The sequence below is a fragment of the Dermacentor albipictus genome, chromosome 8 (genome assembly GCF_038994185.2).
Source record: "Dermacentor albipictus isolate Rhodes 1998 colony chromosome 8, USDA_Dalb.pri_finalv2, whole genome shotgun sequence".
NCBI lineage: Eukaryota > Metazoa > Arthropoda > Arachnida > Ixodida > Ixodidae > Dermacentor > Dermacentor albipictus.
The window spans coordinates 93,891,126-93,916,928 of record NC_091828.1 but is presented as its reverse complement, the minus strand read 5'-3'; the positions used below and the strand labels follow the sequence as shown (position 1 = coordinate 93,916,928).

General features: G+C 44.1%; 1 protein-coding gene and 1 long non-coding RNA gene across 2 annotated transcripts in view; both read left to right on the top strand.

Annotated features, from left to right (window-relative positions):
• LOC139048504 (uncharacterized) overlaps window positions 1-16,561 on the top strand; it is a 30,352-nt gene extending 13,791 nt beyond the window's left edge. The window contains exon 3 of the mRNA XM_070522905.1: window positions 16,019-16,561. Within this exon, the coding sequence (XP_070379006.1) occupies window positions 16,019-16,301 (283 nt within the window). The 3' untranslated portion in view covers window positions 16,302-16,561. The remainder of the gene's footprint in view (window positions 1-16,018) is intronic.
• Window positions 1,631-3,600, top strand: LOC139048503 (uncharacterized). Its single transcript, XR_011507742.1, has 2 exons — window positions 1,631-2,206; window positions 3,487-3,600. It is a non-coding gene; the product is annotated as an uncharacterized lncRNA (long non-coding RNA).
• Window positions 16,562-25,803: the final 9,242 nt, after the last annotated feature.

Below are 25,803 nucleotides of genomic sequence, written 5' to 3'. Positions count from 1 at the left end.
GGGGCGTTACAATAAGATTAACAGAGTATATAGAACATATAAAAACATAATAGACATACATTATTAATTGACAGTGAAAAACTATATGCCTATCTTGTACAAGTATTAAAAGCATTGTACAACATAACAAGGTCTGGAGTGTACATATTAGAAAAAAAACAAACGATACAGTTTCTTTAATAAACAATGAAAAATAATGGTGCCACTCTACTACAAATACTAAACAACACAAGGATAATAAGCGAAATGAGCTCATAAACAAGAGAGCACATAACTGGAAAAAAGGAAAAAAGCATTGTGCACTTTATTGAAGTTGCGCGGTGGAATATGAAATGATGTGCTGGCGGAATTTATCGGGATTAGGTTCGGAGACGATGAAATCAGGAAGAGCGTTCCACAATCGAATGGCACGAGGAAGCGCCGACCAGTTGAATGCATGCGTGTTCCCGTACCCCTATGAAAATGGCCATTGCCTTTATGTTTCCTTCTTGTGTCCTATGTGACCTTTATGTTTCCTTGTCTTTTGTGTGACCTCCAGGATGTGAACTTTGTGTGTACTGCGTGTTTACTCATCCTAACGTATACCTCGAGGAAGTTACCTTTATTATGCCTCTAGGATGTGTCCTTTATGTTTACGGCAGGATGTTAACTGGATGTGCACTATGTGTTACCTGAGTGTACACTTGAGTGCACATGTAGGTAACATAGAGTGCACATAACAACTGTCTTTACATATAATATAGGCAGATCTATCTGTACTGTGTGACAGGCATTGATACACTCAGCAGAGTCATTGTAAGTACTAAATCTTGACTTATGCTTTCATTTGGTTCAAGAAAACAACCCTTATTATAATTCTTGTAGGATGTGTCCTTTGTGTTTACGGCAGGATGTTACCTAGGTGTGCACTTCAGTACACACGTAGGTAACATAGAGCATATAGTGGGCGAGTTGGTTACGATTCATCGTACCTTTAGCAACAGCGCAAAAGCAACGCGGAAACAAGGAACACTCCGAAGAAACAGCGCCGTCTTGTGTTTCTTCCTTTTGTCCGTGTCGCTTTCGCGCGACAAGTACGACAAGTACGAGTACGAGTAACTGCTGTGTCGATATTAGCACGCGTAGAAGCAGGGCAGCGCGGATCCCGTAAATGCTTGCTTGGGCGTACAACTGAACAATTTATAATTGTGAGTTGGCTAAGTATGAAAGTTGTGTGCGGAGTATGGCCGTATTTGATTACGCGAGCATGCAAGCGGTACGCCTGTTTCACTTTGGCCGAAGTTCCGCTGCCGCTGCAAGCCAGCTATCGCCACATTTTGTCGCCTTCATTCCTTACGCTACGAGCAAATATGGTGCCACCTATGCAAGATAAAGCCTGACATTCTCAAAAACACGCCACTGGGCACCATAAGAAGCGTGTATATGTGTGGCAATTCCGAATTTCTGATCGGTAGGCGTCACAGCTCTCGCGGCTGCCCGCACACCGTGCGCCATCCCAAGCGACGGTACAGCACATGATGCGCGCTGATTGGCTCGTGTCCGCCGACAAACCACAGGACAAGCGTTCGCGCATAGTTCGTCTAAAATCTCTGCATATACTTAAAAAAAAACAAGGCAGCGCACCAAGACACTTTAAAATCAATAATTTGTGTTTAAATACCAGCCTTCCTTCCAGCAACGACGTTTTTAAATCTCGAAGGCCGTGCTTTTCCAAAATGCACGCCCTAAAGAAAAATGTAGATCTCGGAGGCTAAATTCACGTTTTAACCGCAGTGCGGCGCTGCCGCAGTGTAACGGTTGACGGTGAGCTGGGTCACGTTGTTTTGCTGTGAGCGGTGAGAGTGTTCGTTACAGAGTAATTTAATCATATTTTCGAAGTGCCTAAACAAACTGTGATCCGTACCGTGTGCATTAACCATCAGGAAACCTCTGGACTCGTGTAACGCCATTAGTTCGCCTTATGTTTCGTGTGATACGCCAGTGTCTTGTGTAGCGCCCGTTCGAGCGGCCTTTGTTCTCGCCTCTCCGCGTTCGCTCGTGGAATACCTGATACTGTGGCTTCGAATTATAGTGCGTGAAAGAATTTGTTGACAGTTGTGCTTTCGTGCGCTGGTGTTCATCGGCGATTCAACAGTGTTCGCGCTGGAAAGAGTGTCGTCGCGTGGTGCCTGCGAGACGAAGAAGCCGTTTGCTGACCACATTGAAGGTAAGCAGATATGACGCTTGCGCGCATTCTCGCAGCTTTTGGTTCATGTAGTAAGCTTTGTGGAACGACAACAGAACACTTTCTGAGCGTACGTTGACCACGTTGCTGTGCACATTTAGCAAAGCGTTTCACGAGGGGAGTTTCCGTGAAATGTATCATTTCTTACCGCTTACTTGCTTTATGGAGTGATGTGCTACCACCGCCGATTGTTGGGACTTATTGGGCAAATATTTACGTAAACGCTGAAAGTTACTGTTTTCTCGGTAGTTTCCCGGCAAGAAATTCTTCCGTAGATATGAATTTCCGCAAGTTACGTTTGTAATGCATGTCGATGTGTCACGGGCATCGCGAGTTGGCACGCGACTGCGATGTTTGACACTTGAACAGGTATTAGCATGGTGAAGATTACTTTATTGATAGTGTTCAGATTGAAGTGCAGCTTCGCGAGAACTTGTCTGCATTGTTTGTGTTCTTCGACGTGCTCGTCTATTTGTCTTCTATATTGTAGGGCAAATGTAGACCGACATTACAACAGCGAAATTTCTTTTTAATCGAGGCATCTCAATCAGACGCTCGTTTTCATTAATATTTTCATCCGAAGAACGGGATGTGAGTTCCTGCGATTGTTAAAGACAGTGGTTTGTAGCACTGCCTAATAAGGGATGCGATTTTCTTGCGATGCTTTGCGCTCGATGTTTGCCACTCTTATAACCCACCTTTCACGGCTGGCTGTTATAGTTAATAACGATAGCGGAATGTCGGTCAGATCAATGAGCTAAGGAGTAGCATCGGAAAAGGGATCGCTACAAAATCGCGGTCTAGGTTTTAGACCCTTCGTAATCGATTGTTCATTTGATTTACTGGATCTTTAAGTTTTGGTGATAATTTCCCATGTAGTCTGATGTTTGCGGCTGGTTTTATTCCCGCCTGAATTTTACCATATAACAGTGTAACCACTTGAGATATAACTACGAGACATCTGTACAAGCAGGCACACAAAGATTTGTTGGCCAGTTGCCTACTCCTATAGGTCATGTACTACTTAGCAGCTGCTGCAGAAATGTTTAAAAAAATTTGTGAGCAATTTAATACCTGAGTGGACTGGCAGCTCAGTCTCTTTCATACAATTAGTTAAAAGCTTCTGTGTTGCCCTGATGTTTTTATGATCTCTTTTTGACTTCTCCACGTTTCTTCGCTGTGTGCATACAGGCCAGGCTGTTCTTGCTTAAATGAATATTTTTGAATAAGTGAAAAAGATTGGCTTTTGTTTTGTTTTTCAGGTGCCTTGTGAGCTCTCACCCAAGCAACACATTCCAGAGGTCTGCTGTGAGCAGACGTGGCAAACTGAAGTAACATTCAGATAGTCCAATAAACTGTTCGTAGTTTCAGACAAACTTTTGCAAAGTATAGTCAAAACTTTCTTTTAAAAGTGCAAGCACTCATCCAACCTGATCTTTCCATCCAAACATTACATATTATATTAGTCACAAAGACATAACTAGAACAGCAGCACTGCAGTGAGGAACGTACAGTGGTTCTCCAAGTGTTATACTGAAATAATCTATGAAGGCTAATTAGTTTGCAATTTTAGAACAAATTGGCATGAATTTCTGTACCATAGCAGAGTTTCAATCCATGCGCTGCATCATGTAGGGAACAGTAACCTTACAATGAAAACCAATGCAAAACTTTTTAACTCAGGAAAAATTTATAAATATAAAATGTGTACACGGAACTCTTCATCTATGCATGTCTACGTAAAATACAGGATTTAGTCACTGCGGCCACATAAAGGATGCATAAAGGTAGGACACACGAAGGAAACATAAAAGCAGTGGCCAAATTTCAACATGGAGGAAACATAAAGTACGGTAACATAAGGGATACATAAAGGGAGGACACACGAAGGAAACATAAAAGCAGTGGCCAAATTTCAACATGGAGGAAACATAAAGTACGGTAACATAAGGGATACATAAAGGGAGGACACACGAAGGAAACATAAAAGCAGTGGCCAAATTTCAACATGGAGGAAACATAAAGGATATTTCCTCATGTGAACTGCGGGAAACATACAGTAAACATAAAGGATATAACCATTTTCATAAGGGTAGATACGTGTGAAGCTGAAGTGATTATGTAATCTGTGAGATGTGAAAGGTGCGACTTGAAGCCGTAAAGAAGATTTTCTATCCGCATAAACGTACTTGTGAAATAATGATATGAGTGCAAAATCGCGTCGAGTACTTAGTGGCTGAAGTGAAATATCAAGTTTTATTTGTGAGATGCTTGAATTGTAAGTGTAGTTACGCGAGATAAACCTGGCGGCCCTATTTTGAATTGATTCTAATAAGCTGATTAGGTTGTTATGATGGGGTGACCAGATTGGGGAGGCAAATTCGAGCTGGGGGTGAACAAACGTCTGATAAGCTAGCTTACGGATGTTAGAGGGCGAATTACGTAGATTTCGGCGTAGGTACACCAGTGATTTTGAAGCATTAGCACATATAGTAGTAATGTGATCGGCCCAGGAAAGGTTTGGTGCGAGATTAATGCCTAAGTATTTGTAGGAAGTAGCTACAGAAATTGGCTTATTATTTACGTTATATTGGAAGGAAGAGATTGAGTGTTTACGGGTGAAAAACATTACTTTGCATTTAGACGAACTAAGATTCATTAACCAAGTGTTACACCAATCGAATATGAGATGAAGGTCGTTTTGAAGAATGAAGTGGTCATCGGGGTTGGTTATAGGGCGGTAAATAATGCACTCATCTGCGAATATTCGCACTCGGGGTGTTAAGTTATTAGGAAGATCGTTAATGTATATTAGGAATAGTAGCGGCCCAAGAACGCTACCTTGTGGCACGCCGGAAGTGACATAGGAAAGGGGCGAAGAAAGGTTGTTAACGATAGTAAATTGTCGGCGATTAGAAATAAAGTTCCGGAGCCAAGTTAGTGTCAGTGAATTCAATCTTAGTGCATTTAACTTTGAAATTAGGCGGCAATGGGCTACGCGATCAAACGCCTTGGAAAAGTCGAGGAATATGCTATCAATCTGTACATTATGGTCCATGTGTAAATGCAGGTCAGTCGTGAATTCTAAAAGCTGTGTCTCATGACAAACCCTTCCTGAACCCGTGCTGGTTAGTGAAAAAAAAGTTGTTTGATTCCAGATGGTTGTATATATGAGAAGCTATTATATGTTCGAGCATTTTACAAGAAATAGACGTGAGCGAAATTGGCCGGTAGTTATCTGGTGAGTATCTGTCACCGTTTTTGAATATGGGAACAACTTTGGCAGTCTTCCAATCTGACGGGAGCGTTCCTGAAGTTAGTGACTGTTTGAAAATGTGATATAGTATTTTGCTAGAAGTCATAACAGTGTTCTTTAGTATTTTGGAATTAATCTCATCGACGCCACAAGAATTAGATAACTTAAGGTTGTTTATAAGAGATACAATGCCGTCGATAGTATTGTCGATGGGTGTCATGTACTGATAGTCTAAATCGGGAACGTCAGGTAGGGTGGAGTGATCTTCAGTACTAAATATAGATGAAAAATATGTGTTGAAGCATAAAGGACACTCATTGTCTGTAAGGGGCACATGGTCGCTATCATGTAAAAAAATGTGATTACTGTCGCGGTTCGGAGAGATAATTTGCCTGAACTCTTTAGGGTTGGATTTGAGAAGAGATGGAAGGTCATGTGAAAAATATTTATCTTTAGCAGCGGATAACGCGGAGTTGTAGGTTTTTAAACATTGACTGTATTTTTCCCAAGCCGATGGGGTGTTAAATCGTTTAGCGCTAGTGTATAAGCGTTTCTTTTTGTTACGAAGACACGCGAAGAAAACAGGTGAACCATGGGTTCGATTTATCATTGGATATTTTGATTAATGGGATATACTGGTTTACTAATGACTGTAATTTGTCTCGAAAGAGTATCCAGTTTTCCTCGACTGTTCTACTGTAAAAGGAAGGGAGAAGTGCATTGTTGAAAAAAAGGTCTAGGTCAGCATTAGTGGTAGCATAGTCACCCTTGTTATAGTTCCGAATTGTTTTTTTTTACTATACCCGTATATGGTAACGGAATATTAAGCGTTAATTACAGTAGGTTGTGGTCGCTAAAACCATCCAAGTATGTTATTTGCTGAACTGTTTCAGGGTTCGTTGTCAGCACTAAATCTAAGATGTTGGGACCGCGAGTAGGTTCGTTGACAATCTGGGTGAAGTTGAAATCTAGGGTTAAATGAATGAAATCTAATGACACTCGACAGGTAGAGGTTAGCTTTGCCCAATCAATGTGTGGAAAATTGAAATCCCCTAATAGATAAATTATATCCGCTGGGCAGGCCTTAATTGCAGTAGTAATACTGTTACGAAGGTCGGTGGCAAAGGTTTGAAGTGAATCAGGAGGACGGTAACAGGCACCAATGAGCACCTTTGTAGAACGGGTTAGACAGGCGGCCCAAACGATCTCGAGATTCGAGTCCGAGTTAACGTAACAAGATGTAATGATTTTTTTAATCGCGAAAATGACGCCACCACCTCGCCTGTCAAGGCGGTCATGCCGGTAGATATTGTAAGTGCGGGCGAGAAAAAAAAAATTCATTATCAGAAATATCTGGATGCAGCCAGGTTTCGGTGAGGATGACTATGTCAGAATCGGCATCTTCAAGGAAGGATGAAACCATTTCATGCTTTGATATTAGGCTTCGGACGTTAGTAAATGATAGTGATATTGGTGTTATAATGGGAGAAGATCTCGATTCTTGAGGGTCGTGAGTGCACGTGCGCCTCTCATGCTATCTATTCCACCACACAACATTTTGTGTTGCAATATCATAGACATATGTTGTTGTACCAATACGCAGCCTATCAACGAATAACCTATACGGTTTGTTTTGCGTCTTCGCAAATTCTATCAGTTTTCTTCTGGCTTGGCGAGTGGTAAACGAGGAGTCTTCGCGTATGAAAAATGATGAGCCTTTAAGCTTGCGTGCAGCTGCAAGTACCTGTTCTTTGTCTTTAAAAAATGTGAACTTTGCTATGAGGGGCCGGTGCTTGTCTGCATTGTATTTGCCTAGTCGATGTACACGTTCCAACTGTGCACCAGCTATGTTTATGTCCAGCTTTTCTGCGCAAAACTTTATTATTTTCATCTCCGATGCTGCCCAATCCTCTGTTGGGTCATCCTGAATGCCAAAGAAAAGCAAGTTACATCGTCGCACCTAGAGGTGATTGTTACTAGTTGATTAGAGACACCATGCAGAAGATTGGCTCCCATGGCTGAATCGGCCGAGCGCTCGGACGGAGCGCTTGCTTCTAGTGGCGTTAGCCTTGCGTTAAGAAGTTCGATTTCGCTCTTAGCGGCTGCTAGCTCGTTTTTAGTACTTTTAGGTTCAGCATGTAGTAGAGCATCGCCTTGCTCAAGCTTGGTTACTTTTGTTAGCGCAGCAGTCTCCCCCTTTCTAGCGCTTTTGAGTTCAGCAACGAGTGCTGCATGTCCTTCCTCTAGTTTAGAAATTCTATCTACGACGTCAGCAAAAGCCTCAGCCTCAGACTTGGTCATCGGACCAGGATTGGGCTCAACATCACCAGAAAGCATGAGCAACAATTCCAGCAATACACAGCATAAATCAGATGAAGTAGCCAGCGCTCGTTTCAGTACATCTGGTAGCTCTACAGGGCACGACACCTTTAACAAGCAGTAATCGCTGGTCTTCACACATGAAGCACAGGAGAGGTAACTAACCTGCAAGAGCAGCTTTGGTGAATTCGTCATCGCAGATGCGGTGCCGTGCCCGAAGCCGCCGATGTCTCGATGGCTTTTATAACTGCCGCCGGTAGTGCAGAGCGTAGCAGTGCCTTGTTGCTAGACGCGGTAGCTGAATCCGTCCGAAATTGGTGCCGGTGACGCGGCATGTGGCCATGGAAGAAGCAGAAATCCAAAATCCGGTGGACACGAACTCAGCAGGCCACAGCAAAGGGCCCAGGAACAGGTAGCCTGCAAGAGCAGCTTTGGTGAATTCGTCATCGCAGATGCGGTGCCGTGCCCGATACGGCACCGCATCTATACGGGATATAGGATACGGGATATAGATGTTCCAACATCTATATCCCGTATTCAGTCGCTCTTGCTTATGAGTATACTTGTGGACGAAGAACTCGCCCTTGAATTTCCAGCTATTCACACTGGGACATTGGGCGCCTACCGGGTGCGCGAGGTAATTGAAGGCACGGTTACGAATCCCCAGAGATGATCATGTCACGATCATATATACGATCAATTCTGTCTAAGTTTGTCTTCACCAATCTGTCGCCTGTATCCTGCCAGTTGCCTGTATCTACCGCATTTATTTCAGGATAGCAGCTTCCATTCTGCCGTATGCTTTCCTATACTCCTTACATGTCATGATCGGTGACTTCGAGAGTGCCGCGGTCTCCAATATCGTCAAAGTAATTGCTTTCGGAGTGAGGCAAGAGTTCATCGCCACTTATCCTCGGAGACAAAGAGAAGTAAGCGCTGCCATTAGTTCGACTCGATTCAAGTGGATGGGTTTTTCCTGCAGATGGAGGTTATGAGTCAGAAGCTTTACAAGTTAATTATGCCCATTACCGAGCACCTTCACGTTGCAGGGTGAATAGCCCCGTTTACTGCGCACGATGTCATTGTAGAGGCCAGCTCTCAGTAATTTGGTTCCTCAGCGCCTGCGCGGCCTAAGAGTGGCTGGCTGTGAATTACGGTGAATGTGTTTCCTTTGCAATTGTTATCTTCGAGTGGCGTCAGTGAGCGATGGCTAACAGCCACGTGTACAATGATAAAGATTATGTAAAGCCTACTTTTGTGGACACACCACACACCAACACAATCTCTAATCCGAGCATGCACTGCGCGTTGTTATGGAATCGAAATTGAGTTATTGGGTATGAAGATGATTTTGTGCGACGCACAGAGGAAAGCGTGGCAAAGAGAATGTGGAGAAATGGGAATGAGTACAATGAATCTTCCGCAAGATATTGTTGCTGTTTCTGAAGTCGCTATTATGCCCTGAAGTATGTCGCGCTTCCGGCAGAGCGACGCGGAATACCCCGAAAGAGCCTACAACGCCCCGATGTGCGCGAGGGCGAGCCAGTGCTTGCTCGTAAACATTCTGTCCCGCAATCACTAGTGGTGCTTAGGTCCCGGCGCCAGCGAGCCGCTTCTTCGCTTTAAAAAATATATGCTAGTGCATTCAGAGTTCTTTTGGTAGGTTCAAGAGGACGAAGATCACCGTCATTGTTGCCTGACATGGTAATTAAAATCGCTGTGAACACAACCGACGTACGTGTGTCTAGCATTGGTGCGGGTGGTAGTGACAGTGAGCGCCGTAGCTATTTCACTGAATATTGCATGGAAATTATGCCAATGCACCTGCTGACCCGCGCCTGTTACAAATGATACATCTAATCGAGATACGGATTCAACCTCGGTGTATTTGCCGTCATGTATTGCGGAAGTGTGACTTTTTGCAGATAACTGCGTAATCTACCGTCGCGTTACAGACCCAGCCGACCATGCAATGCTCCAAAAAGACTTACATTTATTAGAAACCTGGTGTTCCAACTCTTTAATGAAACTTAACATCTCCAAATGTAAAGTTATGCAGGTATCCCGTAAACACTCTAACAAGGATCACCCGTACTTTTTAAACTCGACAGCCCTATCCACAGTTAAATCGTATCGTTATCTCGGTATCACTATCAATAGCAAGTTGACCTGGTCTGACCATATAAAAAATTGGCTACCGACACCAATAAATCACTTGGTTACGTCAGACGCACCCTTGCGCTGTGCCCCTCATCCACAAGAAAACTAGCTTATGAAAATTTTATTTGACGTAAACTTGAATACGCCTCAGCTACTTGGAGCCCGCACCAAGCTTACCTAATATATTAGGATCAATACAAAGTCGTGCCGCTAGATTTATCACTTCCAGGTACAGCCGTGAAGAAAGTGTCAGTACGATTGAATCCTCTCTAGGACGCGAACCATTGGTGTTGCGTCGGAAAATTGCAAAACTGTGCCTCTTCCAGCGACATTATTATAACTTCCCCGAACTGCGTGGAAGGCTTCTAATCCCACCAACCCGTACATCTCGTCGCCTTTTTAACTCTTGCAGCATCCAGCGCTTGCATGGTTCAACATTTCCCTTTAATCAATCGTTTTTGCCTAGCTCCATTATAGAGTGCAACAATTTACCAGATAGAGTTGTCAATGAGCGCAACCACATTATCTTCAAGCAGCTGCTTACTGATCACCTTAAACCTTAACGTTATAATGACCGTACTGGGCCTTCATTCTTTTGCGACTGCCGTCTCACATTGTGACTGTTCTGCTGATTTGCTTTTGCATTCTGTTCAGTGTGCCTCTTGGCTTTTTTTGTTTGTTTGTTTTCATGAGAATCCCCAGGCTGAGTTTTATAAGAAATTGTAACCATATCTTTTTTTCTATCCTTAATTTTGTACCCCCCCCCCCCTATGTAATACCCCGACAGGGGTCCTTAATGAAAAATAAATGATAAATGATAAGTGTATCTGCTCTTTGCGGCGAACTTGAGGTAAACACTGCCGACGTAGCTGTCCTTTTTTCGCTTCGGAACTGTTCGAAGCGAGTAGAAGCGCTCGAAAATGTTATAAGGGAGTTTTCGTGGTTACCCTAGCGAACTAAATAAACCACCAACTTTGTATTTAGTAGAAATATTGGGAATATAAGAGTTGGCGCGGAAGAAAGTGTGTGTGTGTGAGTTACGGATTACAAACTTCCCAAACCATTGTTTTCCCCCATTAAGGGACACTATGTGAAACGCTCACCACGTTTCCCTGCTGACTGGACAGAACCAAAGTAGGTAGTGATATTACGGCATACTTGCAGAGAAAAAGGGGGCCATTTTGCGGGCGAAGTGTATTTTCCGAGTGGGGGGAAGCCCCGTTGCTCTCTCTCGCTCCACACAAAAACACACACACACACACACATACACACACACACACACACACACACACACACACACATATATATATATATATATATATATATATATATATATATATATATATAGGTCAGAAGGGAAACACCGAGGGACTCGATATTTGTTAGATATTACTATATAAAGCCCAGTGACAACGTACCCAAGGAAGTATAAGAGAAATGAGCTGTGGTTAAAATTGAAATGTACACCATAACAAAGAAAAGGGTACTGAAAGTGGACGAACAGATAACTTGCCGTTCGCCGGGAGCGCAACCCACGACCTCCGCATTACAGGTGCGTTGCACCTGCCAATTGTGCCATGGAGGCGGCTATCAATCCGTCCACTAACCTAGGTATTCATGTTACCTAGATCAAGCCGTGGGAGTGTTAGCCAGTGCCACTCAGAGCCATGGTCAGCGGATACGTAAGTTAGTGGGCTGATTCACTGCCTCCGTGATTGCGCGTTGCAGGTTTTGCTCTGGCGATACCGTCCTGCGAGCTCCGCAGAAAAAGAAATGCGCCGCGCGCCCGGCCACCCCTCGATGGCGCTGTTACCGAGGGCTCACCTGTGTGTTGCTCACCTGTATGGTGAGCAGAAGAATAAGAATGGGCTGGGGTGCATTTGGGAGGCATTCTCAGATCATGAACAGCAGGTTGCCATTATCCCTCAAGAGAAAAGTGTATAATAGCTGTGTCTTACCAGTATTCACCTACGGGGCAGAAACCTGGAGGCTTACGAAAAGGGTTCTACTCAAATTGAGGACGACGCAACGAGCTATGGGAAGAAGAATGATAGGTGTGACGTTAAGGGATAAGAAAAGAGCAGATTGGGTGAGGGAACAAACGCGAGTTAATGACATCTTAGTTGAAATCAAGAAAAAGAAATGGACATAGGCAGGACATGTAATGAGGAGGGAAGATAACCGATGGTCATTAAGGGTTACGGACTGGATCCCAAGGGAAGGGAGGCGTAGCAGGGGGCGGCAGAAAGTTAGGTAGGTGGATGAGATTAACAAGTTTGCAGGGACAACATGGCCACAATTAGCACATGACCGGGGTATTTGGAGAAGTATGGGAGAGACCTTTGCCCTGCAGTGGGCGTAACCAGGCTGATGATGATGATGATGGTGAGCAATATCGCAACAAAGAAGGTCAAGCGGAAAGTCAGAGCGGTCGAGATAACCTCGCGGATTGCAGCAATGGAAAAGAAACTTGCTAAGAGTAACTACTCAAAAGGAAAGAAAAAAAACGAAATCAGGAAAGAAACAATTTATGATAACTCGAAGGAAAGAACTTTTGGAAGGGAGAGGATGCCCTAAAAAACGCACTTATCAAGCAACATCTAAGAAAGAAGAAGCATGTGCTTGCTTCGATAAAGCAAAGGAAACGATGGAGCATACTATATTAGAATGTGAAGATATCTGCCCAGCGGTCGACTTTGGCATCTCTGACCTCCAGGAGCCCTTGGGTATATTAGGACGACTACTTCCATTCCGACGTCTTGTATGCAACGGTCTTCGACGATCAGCGCGCCTTCACAACCGTCCGAGCTATCATCAGCAGTGTAGCCCAGTAGAATGAGGAGAAGGAGATGCATTCAGGCTAGGCTGCTCGTGTGCTAGGGCTATGGTGCTACATTATATATATATATATATATATATATATATATATATATATATAGACAGACGCGAGAACGCCTGGTTTGTGCAATCATCGTCTCCAGCCCCGACAAGCGAGCAGCCTGGCCTGAATGCATCTCTTTCTCCTCATTCCACTGGGCTACACTGCTGACGATAGCTCAGACGGTTGTGAAGGCGCGCTGGTCGTGGAAGACCGTTGCAAACAAGACGTCGGAATGGAAGTAGTCGTCCTAATATGACTGTCCCAGTACGCAACCACTTCACTGGGTGTCGGCGCTGACTGTTACGCTGTGGTCGCAGTTCGTGCCGACGAATTATCTTGACGCAGTTGAAAAAACGGGGCAGGCGATCTCACACACTGAACCACCGTCTGTATCACAAAGTGGGGTCGATCACATTGGTTGCGGTCCGTCGCAATGCGGTGCTCCGAGATGCTCGAACCTACTTGTCTTGACAAGGGGTCGCGCTCAGCCGGAGCCGGAATAGAAGCTGTACCGTCGGCAGCAGATGATTGGCCTGCGATGGCCATATACATGCGGGTTACTGCTGTAGTAAAATACGCTGCAAATATGTCATCGATATTTATCTTTTTGATTGAGAGATCTGATTACCAGATATATATGAAGAAATTTTACAGACAGTGTTGCCATATTTTTTTAACCGTGTCGCTGAAGTCTCTATTAATTCCTGGAACAATACGTATACCACATACTTGCCGCTATTAATTCGACTACTGAAAAGCTCTTATGATTTTGATGCGTTCGAGATACACAGTCTCGAGCAGACGTGTAATTTAAAATTTAGTCTCCCCACATTTTGACTATCAATCTGTCTACTCACTACAAGTAGAATTACTTTAAGTTCACGTGTCCCCGTCGTCTTTGCGCTTTAGTTACAATGAGTACGTATAATTCACCATGAATATGAATTACATTACCCTGTGTAGAATGTGTCTTCGCTACACTCTAAAGAAACACAAGGTCTGAAAGAATAATCGCTTAAGTTACCTATATGGCGAAATAGTTAAAATGAAAGGGCGCTAGAATTTTGTGGCGCTCTCGTACGGAACACCACTAATATCGCGTTAGGTAAGGATTTTGAGCGATCATTTAAACGTTATCTATTAGACGTCTATATGACTAGGAAATTATTTAAGAAAATGATGAGGATATTTTGCTTACTTAATGTACATATTGAATATTTGAGGTCTCTTGCAAAGCCTGAGTTGGTTTTCCTTAGTGGATATCCAAATGATTGATGTATCCAAATGTTTGATGTACGTGATGTCTAACGCCGTGCTTTCGCTATCTTGTATGCCTCATTTGGCATGGATCCCCTACTGGTCTTGTGCATATTGTTAGACACTTACGTGTTCTTATTTTGTGAAAGAAATACTGACCACCTAAGAAAAAGCAGGACAGAAATGTTGCAAAAATTCTCGGTAAGGCTGTCGAGTGAATTTTGACAAACATGAGCGTTTTGAAACGCGCTCGTTTATGGGGTAACGTGACCTGAATAATTTACCTGATAGTTTCATGCTTGTCTACTGCGTGTGTAGGCGACGATAAAAGAGCGATCAAATCTAACAGCAGGGCGTAGAGGGCTCTCACATCGCTAATATATTTTGATAACTTATGATGACAGCTTAAATTCTGCCTTTGCCTTGAAATTGTAAGGTCGCAAACAGAACACGATTCAGGAGAACACAAATAACCTAGCTTTTAAAGCAGAAAAAAGCACTTAGTCTTCATTATCCATCATTTCCTTCTTGCTAATCAGCGTTTGTGGCATAACTAAATTCTGCGGAACGCGTCCGCTTTTTTAGACGACGATGACAATTACCTGGGCTTTATACAGGGTAAATAGTACGCTTCCAACCTTGATCGGCCTGAAAGCCGCCTGGAAGTATTCATTGGGCCGAAAGCCATGAGAAAAGGAATTTATTTTGTCACATTACGTTAAACAGCTGAGGTGCTCCGATATCTACGCCTTTCTGTGCAGCCAATCAATGCTATTCACCTGCTGCGTTTAAATATGAACGGCAAACTTGTTGCAGTTGGTTTTGACCAACTAAATTACTCCTGCGCTTGCGAACGTGCACCAATCGACTGCAATTAGTGATACCAGAGAATCCACAGTGTTCACACAAATTCAAATCGGTTATGTAAACAATCAAAGCAACACACATTTTTGTGAGCGCAATGTGAAGTTAGTGATGACTACTGTATTCTGAACCAAAACAACGTGAAGACTACCACAGTGAATATAACCGTTGTTTCATCATGCACGAAGCGTAGGCGTCGTGCAGCAAGTCACGGACGCTTAGATGTTGTTCTTCAATGACATTTCTGAAGCAAATTTCCTACCTTCGGTGCCGCAAAAATGTCGCAAATTTTTAATAAATTTACTAAAATGTCGCCGGTCCCTAAATAGAAAGATCTGCCGCAAAAAAAAAAAGCTTGCTCATTCTAGTGACATAATGGCTAAAATGGCAACAATGTTTATTTCAGACCGGTAAATTATCAAAAGATGGTTACGTTAGACATGGTTTCAGCTGTTTTGTTGGACTTGCTGTTGTGCAGCCAAAACTGCCACTGTCAAAAGTGGGAGGTGGGGACATGGCGTACTTCGACCCCCCCCCCCCCCCTCCTATTAGATTAACCTACACCTATGTGAAGTGCGTAGGCTAATTAGAACTTTCTCAGAAGATACATGTGGAAGTGCTCTAGTGGTTTATAAGGCTATTTTTAAAGCCGGGCTGGAAGTTAGCCGAGTGCCATGAAAAAAGAAATGACACGTCCCACCAGAAAGTTGACATATTTATGGGACAGGGCTCACCTTTTGCGTGATGCCCACATCACGCATAACGTGTCAGTAAATTGCATCCCTGAAAAAAAATATATGTAATGAAGTCCTGGAAATCGTCTCAGAAAAATGCCCCTGGAGTGCCCATGTAACTGCAGTCGCAATATCGCAACAAAAATAATTGACCGGAGAAAGTGGGTGGATCCTCATCTTTTAAAGTGGTGCGTTTCGCCTCCTAAACTATCTCTGTTGGCTCTTCAGAAACACCGTTATATTGTGATCAGAATGATTATATTAACGGGGTGCGAACACAGCCGAAGAGGCCAAATTGAATCCCGTTGCCCTCCCGAATGCAGGCTCTGTGCCGCCGGTCTGGACCGAGTGTCCCGTCATCCGGCGCTGGTGGCCGAGCTTGCGGAAGTGCTGTCCATAGGCGAGGACGAGGCAGCTCTCATGGTGCGGCGAGAGTTTCGCAGCATCGAAGGTCTGCACGAATTCATGCGACTGGCCGGTGTCGTCAAGCAGCGGGTCACGTGTCAGCCGCGCGAAGACGGACGCGCGCAGCTCGACGACCTCAACAGCGAGTGCTGGTGTCACGTGAGGCGCTACCTGCAGCTGGACGACGTAGCGTTTGACTGAACGTTGCCGCCGGATCTGCAGGCACTTGTGGTTGCCACATGATCTGCACCCGTAGCTACATACGTTCTCCAGTGAAGGACGCTATTTGCTGAATTCCATAAGTGCTGAGAACTTTCGATGGGCGTTGTGCCTGTGTACTCTACCTGTTTTAGCAAGAATGCTACGTTCATTTTTACGAGTTTGGTGTTTCATCATTTGCGGTCGTTCCTGCGAGAACGGCGTTTGATGTGAGGTTTAGCGAATATTCCTCCAATATCTTCAGTAGAGTGATAGTTTTGGTCATCATCACTTCATTGCTCATCTAATTCCTAAAGCTTGATGTTATTGTGTCCACTTTGTTTCCAATAAAGAGCAATTTCGTTGCAGAAATGTTCGCGTCTGTATTGTGCGCGGCGTAGTAAAACCTGCAGCTTTAGGATTACACCAAAATGTTGTTTAAAGCAAGGAGCAACAATGCGAGAATGTGAGTGTACAACTTCAGCACAAGAAATTACAGGGTCTCTTAGGATCTCTCTTAAGAGATGAACGGCGAAAGCCTACTCTTCCTCCTCTTATCATTCGCGGCTTTCTCTGTGGCTCTTTTCTTTCTCTTCTTTTCTACTAAGCATTTTAGTCATTGCTAAGTAATTGTAGTTGTTACAAGTCGTCGTTAGACATAGCGGTCATTTCTTAGCCATTACTAGTAAGTACAAGTCATTTCAGTCATTAATAGCCATTACTGCTCATTAGTAAGTATTTTTAGTCAATTGTGATCAATTCTAGTCGTTATACTTCGTCGTTAGACATATTGACAATTTCGTAGTAATTTAAGCATTATTAGTAATTACTGGTTATTACAAAGCATTTTTAGTTATTTCTAATCGATTGTAGTCGTTACAAGTTGCCGTTAGACGTATTGGTCGTTTCATAGTCATTATTAGTCATTACTGCTCTCTAGTAAGAATTTTTAGTCTTTGTAATAATTAATTGTGGTCATTACAAGCCGTCGTTAGTCATATTGGTAATTTCGTAGTCATTAGTAGTCATTTACTCATAACTACTAATTACTAGTTATTTATATTAATTTCTAATCAATTGCCATTACTAGCCATCGTTGGACATATAGGTAATTTCGGAGTCACCAGTAGTCATTACAAGTCATTATTAGTTATTATGAGTCATTACTAGTGATTATTAACCTCTAGCAATCTCTATTATAACGTTATCATTCACTAACTGTAACTATCAGTAATTTTTCGTTCTTTAATCTGTCTTTTCTCCGCCTTCATATCGGTGATGACGGTTCGGCGTACACTCCGGCGGTCAGGTCTGCTGATCCAAACTTCACCATGAGCATAGAAAGGCTTTCGCCTTAAAAGAAAGCTGGAGCTTGAGAAAGTAGTGAACCCGCCGTGGTTGCTTAGTGGCTGTGGTGTTGGGCTGCTAAGCATGGGGTCGCGGGATCGAATCCCGGCCGCGGCGGCCGCATATCGATGGGGGGCGAAATGCGGAAACACCCGTGTTCCTAAGTTTAGGTGCACGTTAAAGAACCCCAGGTACTTCAAATTTCCAGAGTCCCCGACTACGGCGTGCCTCATGATCAGAAAGTGGTTTTCGCACGTCAAGGAAAAAAAAAACGTAAAGTAAGAACGCACGTAAAACCCTACAATTAATGAAAGTATTGAGATTACACGCGCGATGTCTTGTTGAAGGTCTTGTTGACATACGTGATGTCTTGTTGACATTGCGATAACTTATTTACTAGTGTATCAATATAGATTTGACATGCACACATAACATGACGTGCTTTGACGTCATACATGACTGCATGTATAGTGTGACATGAATGTGCTAACATAAACGACATGCATGTCATGACTTGGAAAATGACGACGTGAATAGCATGGCATGCCGTTTTCATCACCATATTTGAAAAGCACGCCGTTCATACGTGATGCATTGCTAGCTTTAGCCCTAGGTATGACATGTCATGTATGTCGGGCATGTCATGTAGTCATCACGCGAATGACGCGTGTAATTCGTGTTACGCATGTCATGCATGCAGAGTCGTGGCATGCACGTAATTCATGTCGCGTGTGCTCGTGAAGCAGCGGATTGCGATGTTGATTGCGCTGAAGGTAAGGAAAAGTGGGCATCGCGTTATTGAAGTTGCTTCTCTTCAACGTGGCCGTACATTTGAAGGCATTTTAGACCGCGTAATATTGCCCTGGCAGTAGCGCTGTGATCGGCGAAAGGAAAGGGTAAGCGCAACCTTGTTTCCTTTGGCAGCGCATACAGGGACACCACTCTTTGCACATTTTGGGGCCTAATTATCTTGTCCCACAGCGATAATCGTCATCTTACTTGCTTGCGTTTCCTTTCTTAAAAACTCGGCGCTTGCTACTTTCACGCCGAGAATGCTGCGTCACGCTGATAACGCGCAAGCTATTCGTGACTTGAAAGTACCGGGCTCGCAGCGTTAAAGCAAGGAATTAGGGTCAAGACGGATGACGATTATTGCTGTGGGACAAGATAAGCCCCAAAGGGTCTAAATTTTTTCAAGAGTGCACAGAATATCCAAGGTAAATATACCTGGTAGCGAAGTTTCCATAAAAGCCCATACGTTAAATACGTGGCGGTTCAGCGGCGGGTCATGGAGCTTAACGCCGTCTGTGTGACGAGGAAACACGTCTGGCGGAAAAAAGAATAATGTGACGCTATATCTGTCAAAGACAACTAGCGTCATTTTAATTGGGAACATTGGTTGCGCTTACTAGACAATCACATGAAAGAAGACAGGACAGGCGCAAACTAACAACTGAGGTTTATTCGAGAAAAAAAAACACTTATATATCACACAATGCCAGCGCAGGCGCTTCAGGGTATCAGCAGCATAATCAGAAAAAACCAATGGCGTGGCTTACCTAAACATACTATCTAAGAAACGTGCCTCCCTATTGTAGAGCATGACCGATGTGTCACTGATGCATGCTTGTCCCTTCTTTTTTATGTAATATGATTCAAGAAGTTCTCGTGCTTTGTCATTATGGCACTTGCGCAGGATCTTAACTTGGTCGAGCAGAGGCCTGCATTTGTGGTCTAAGCAATGCATCGGTAAATGACGTTGCTCCCAGTTAATAATTGATCCTTCGTGTTCTCGGATTCGCACGTTTATACAACGGCCCGTCTGGCCTATGTAGGTTTTGCCGCATGTCAGGGGAATCTGATATACAACGCCAACCTGGCAATCTAAATAGGTGTTCTTGTGTTTCATGCCGCAGCCACCTTGCTTCTTTCTGGCATGATGTCTCCCAATGCGGGCGCAAAGGTGACTCAGCTTGCAGGGAGCCCAGAAAACGAGTGGGACACCATGCTTGGTTGCTATCTTCTTCAAATTATGTGCTGTTCTGTGAACACATGGGATAACAACTGGCTTTGAAGCTTTGTTGACAACATCAGAGTTTACTTTTTGGGGTGCTTTTAGCCTCTTTTGTAGCGTTTCATTCACTGCCAGCAAAACCACATCAGGAAAGCCAGCCTCTTTCAGCCTGGAAATTTGCATGTCGAAGCTAGCCTGCATGACATGCGTACATGACTTCTTCAAAGATTGCTCAATAATTTGTTTAGCAATGGCCCTTTTTGTTATTTTAGAGTGAGCTGAATCATATGGTAATAGTTGTTTTTGTGTGCGAGGGCAGAAACAGCTACAAACGTGCTCTTTTCCAAACGTAAGTTTGAGGTCAAGGAACTGCAGAGTGTTATTGACAGGGAGCTCATGTGTAAAGGTTAGACCTAAGGCATTATTCTCAAAGAGATTTAAAATGTCTGCAATAGCATCGTCATACATAAAATCATTTCGTACTTTCAGCAGTACAAGAAAATCGTCAACATACCTGAAAACGAAAGCGCAACCAATGTTCCCAATTACAATGAACCAACTTGCCCAACAACGCATCCTGCTTAGCGTCATTTTGTTCCGAAAGGCGCGAAATTTGTTTTGTTGGCCTACCATTGGAGCTGTATGTTAAAATGCCCCGCCATTCGACTTCATGGGCGATTCGAGCTTTCAGCGCGAAGTGTTGCAGCAAACAGCCAGCTGTAGGGCTCGCGAAATCGCACCCCTGCGCAGAATATCCTTTTTTTTTTTTTGGAGGCCGCCGAAAGCTTTGGGTTTAGAGTGCTGTTCCCATCGTCGGACGCCGAGGAGGCCGGCCCGCGGAGCCCCACGAAAGCAGCTAAAGTATGAAATTATCTCCGAGTCATTACTCACTAGATTTGACTGAACAGGTTAAGAAACGATAAAGCAACCCGCGCTATCAAATTCAGACAAACGTTGAGGAGCAAAACAACACAAGGTGTTATGGAGGCGTAGTGTAACTGGTAAACTTCACGAGCGCGCCTTTCTGCAGGCTTCAAGAGCTACATTGCCTTGCAAGTGATGATGATGATATGTAGTGTTTATTGGCGCAAGGGCCAAGTGTGGCCAAAGAGCGCCAAGGCAGTGATGACGAGTACTGAATGAACTAATGGCTGATGTGATGTGGCTGTAGAGAGGCCTAAAACTAGGAGCTATAAGTTGCATAAAATACACAAGGAATAAAAGTATGAGAATGGCTGAAGTAAGGTATGCTATAAGTATAGGATGTACAAGAATGGTGTAATAGTGTTACATGAATAAAAATGGAAAGGTGATTGTTGTTGACGAATAGCACAACAGCCTCCGCTGATCCCTTGAGTACAAGGGCCTGGAGGCATGTGCTAGAGCAAAGGTTCACATCGCAACAGTGGCTTCTCGCAAGAGGCCGTGTTACGAATTTCTTGCACAGAAAACGTGCAGCGTGTCAACGTCGTTTAAATAGGCTATGGTAGATTGCATGTGAAATAGTGGTTCTCTGCCTAGAAACAGTGCCAGGTGAAGTGGTATACACTGACTGTATGTTAAAGGGAAGTGTTTTTTCCTCTCGACTAGTGTTTCGCGGCATTCTAGGAAGACATGCTGAACACTGAGTGTCTCCCCGCATCTACTACATATTGGACGTTCACCGCCACTCAACAGAAAGTTATGTGTACCGTAAGTGTGCCCTATTCTGAGACGACAGAACAGGGCGTCACTTCGTCTGGACTTGGTCAGTGATGGCCAGTATCCTAAATGTGGCTTAACTGTGTGGAGTTTATTATGGGTTTCAGAGTCCCATTTATGCTGCCAGTAGGTTCTGAGTTTTTTCCGTAAGTATGGCTTTAGGTCTGAGACCGGAACGGCTGCGGACATGTTGGAAGCTTTTGTGTCTAAGGAGGTAGCGATTCGGTCTGCCAGGACGTTACCTTCAATACCTCTGTGTCCAGGCACCCAGCATATCGTTACGTGTTGGCCAGAGGAATAAATAGTACAGAGGAGAGAGAAAAGATCTGCAATTACTGGATTTCTGTGGTTGAAGCATGACATCAATGTTTTCACAACGCTTAATGAGTCTGTGTATATGACCGCCTTATGTAATTTTAACTGTTTAATGTGTTTCGCAGCCGACCACAGTGCATAAGCCTCTGCTGTAAAGATGCTTGTTTGAGGGTGCAGGACATCGGACTCGGAAAAGGATGGGCCGACGGCCGCGTATGACACGTCAGCATGTGATTTAGACGCATCTGTGTAATACTCTGGACAAGGGTATTTAAATTGTAATTCCAGAAAATGCATATGAATGTGGGCCTCTGGAGCGTGCTTCGTTACCTCCACAAATGACGTGTCACAGTCAATGATTCGCCACAACCACGGTGGAAACGGCTTGGCAGAAGCCATTAGAATATTTTCACGGACAGGAACATCCATCTCCTCGCTCAGCTTTGTCACACGGATCGAGAATGGCTCTCTGGCTGAAGGTTTGTTATGAAAGAGTGTTGCAGAGGTCATATCGTTTATGGTGGGATGACAAGGATGGTTTTTGTTAGCATGTACTTTCAGAAAATAATTAAATGTAGAATATGACCGCTGCAGATCGAGCGACCATTCATCTGATTCGACATAGAGGCTTTGAATCGGACTCGTCCTAAAGGCGCCGGTGGCGAGGCGGATACCAAGATGATGCACAGGGTCCAGCATCTTCAGAGCACTGGGTGTAGCTGAGTGATACACAACCGCACCGTAGTCTAACCGCGATCGTACAAGGCTCCGGTAGAGGTTCATGAGGCATTTCCTGTCGCTTCCCCATGTTGTACGTTACAGTATTTTCAGGATGTTCATTGTTTTAAGGCATTTAGCTTTCAAATACTTGATATGGGGAATGAAGGTTAGTTTTGAGTCGAGTATTATGCCTAAAAATTTATGTTCAGTGTTGAGTGGTATGCGTTGTCCATGCAGCATAATATTAGGATCTTGTATCAAACCTCTCTTTCTAGAAAAAAGTACACAGGAGCTTTTGAGGGGGTTTAGCTTGAAGCCATTTTCATTTGCCCATTGTGAGACCTTGTTCAGTCCGAGTTGGACTTGGCGCTCGCAGACAGCAAGATTACAAGACTTAAATCCTAATTGCACATCGTCTACATATATTGAATAAAACATTGAGGATGGAATGACTTTGTGGAGGGAATTCATTTTCACAATGAAGAGGGTGCAGCTAAGCACGCCTCCTTGTGGCACACCAGTCTCTTGAGTGAATAGCCTGGACAGGGCAGTGCCCACTCTAACACGGAACGTGCGGTTAGTCAAGTAGTTTTCTATCATATTTAGCATGTTGCCGCGTATGCCCATCGCAGAGAGGTCTCGGAGGATTCCAAATCGCCATGTTGTGTCATAGGCTTTCTCCAAGTCCAGAAATACAGAGAGAAAAAATTGTTTGCGTATATAAGCCTCCCTAATATTTGCCTCAATGCGCACTAGGTGGTCTATTGTTGACCTACCCTCCCTGAAACCACACTGAAGGGGATCAAGTAGACGGTTGCTTTCCAGGAAATAGATTAGACGCCGATTTACCATTTTTTCATATAACTTACACATGCAGCTTGTTAGTGCTATTGGCCTATAGCTACTGGCTAATGCGGGGTCTTTGCCTTGATTATGAATTGGGATGACAATCGCTTCTTTCCATGAGGATGGAATATGCCCAGATACCCACATGGCGTTGTAGAGGGACAGAAGTGTGTTCAATGTTTCTGGATGCATATTCTTGATCATTGCATACATTATGCGGTCACTACCTGGTGCTGAGTTGCTGCAGGAAATGAGAGCAGCCTTCAGTTCAGCGAGAATAAAGGGACAGTTGTAAGGTTCATCTGCTGCGCATTTTCGTTCAAGGCGCTCTCGCTCTATGCGGTCCTTGAACTTTAGGAAAGTGGGCGAATAGTGTGATGCACTAGAAATATTTTCAAAATGCGTACCCAAGAAGTCTGCCTGATCTTTCATGGTGTTGCCTTGAGCGTTTACTAAAGGAAGCGGTTGTGCTTCCCTGCCCATTAATCTGTTCACCCTGATCCATACCTTACCCTCATCTTTGTAAGAGTTGATACTACGTATATATCTTTCCCAGCTTTCTCGCTTAGCACCTCGTCGCGTTCTTCTGCCCTGTGATTTCGCCTTCTTGAAATTAATGAGGTTCTCCGTAGTTGGAGAGTCACGAAGCAGGCTCCAAGCTTTATTTTGTTTTTTCCGTGCCTCTTTGCATGCGTCATTCCACCAAGGCAAACGACGCTTATTGGCAAGTCCGTTAGTTTGTTTTACGCATTTTTCAGCGGCGTCAAAAATAAAACCTGTTAAATATGCCACAGCATCATCTATGTTTAAAGAACTCAAATCATCGTACTGTAAATATGTGATCTCTTGAAACATTTTCCAATCCGATGAGTCGATTTTCCATCTGGGAATCTGTGGAGCGGGATCAGCTTGTTTTGTTAAAGTTAAAAGAATAGGGAAGTGGTCACTTCCGTAAGGGTTTTTTAGGACCTTCCAATCAAGGTACGTCATTATAGATGGAGAGGTTATGGTTAGGTCTATTGATGAGTATGACCTATGTGTGGTGCTATAAAACGTGGGTTCTTTTTTATTGAGAAGAACTGCACCGGTACATAAAAGAAAGTCTTCTATAGTACGCCCTCTTGCATCACAGCGCGAGTCGCCCCATAGCGTATTATGTGCGTTCACATCACCTGTTAAAATGAATGGTTCCGGAAGCTGATTGACTAGTGTTTCAAGATCCCTTAGTTGCAAGCGATGTTCGGGTGGTATGTAGAGGGAAGAGACCGTGACCAACCTGTCGAAAAGAATCGCCCTAACCGCTACTGCCTCAAAATTAGTTTGAAGGTGGAGGTGTTGGCAAGCAACTGACTTCTGGGCTATAATAGCCACGCCACCAGACGCGGCATGGCCATCATCGCGATCTTTCCGGAATAATGTGTGATGTGTTAAGAAATTTGTATTTGACGTTTTCAAGTGTGTTTCCTGAACGCAGAACAGCCTAGGATTAAATTCTTGTATTATTTCTTTGATATCATCTAAGTTGTTTAGAATGCCACGGGCATTCCAATCAATAATTTGTACTGCCATTTTGTGAGGATGAGAAATGTTCTGTGTTCAGGTGTGTAGTGGTGTACTTTAGGTAACAGGACCGTCGTCTGGCCCTGTTATGGGTTTTTTGTTTGTTTTGGCGAGCTCGAGAGAGCCATGCCGGTGTTTCGGCACCAAACGTGCCGGTGTTGTGTCCATTGCCTCCTGGGAGGCACTGGACGCCCGCGCGTGCGGGCTTCTCGTTTGTTTGTCAGACCTCGCCTGGCGAGGCGTGGTCTTGAGGCCCGACGTACCCGGGGTAGCCGGCCTCTGTGTCTTGGTAGGTGGCGCAGGTTTAACTGCTTCCACCTCGGGGGCGGGGGATGCCACAGCCAACGACTCGGTGTGCGCGGGCCGGGCAGGTGGCGCAGGCCGGTGCGGCGCTGCCCCCTGACGCGTCGCATCGGCGTACGTTTTGGTGTGGAATGGGGAGCACCTTTTTCGTGCTTCCTTGAAGGAGATATTTTCATGTACTTTTAAGGTGATTATTTCTTTTTCTTTTTTCCAGTTGGGACAAGATCGGGAGTATGCTGGATGTTCACCTTCACAGTTTACACAGTGAGGTGTTGCTTCGCATTTATCTGAGGCGTGGCCTTGGGCTCCACATTTCGCACATGTAAGTTTACCACGGCAGCTCTGCGAGCCGTGGCCAAATCTCTGACATTGAAAGCATCTTCTTGGATTTGGGATGTATGGTCTGACAGCTATCTTCGTGTATCCAGTTTCTATTGTTTGTGGCAGATCGCAAGTGGCAAAGGTGAGGATCAGGTGCTTTGTAGGAATTTCTTTATTTTCTCTTCGGATAATGATTCTTTGTACGTTAATTACATTTTGCTCTTTCCAGCCTTCCAACAGCTCTGTTTCGGACAAGTCAATGAGATCTGCATCAGATACTACACCGCGTGCTGTGTTCATAGACCGATGGGGTGAAACGGTAACAGGTATATCTCCAAATGCCACAAGTTTATTTAGTTTGCTGTGCTGTTCTTTATC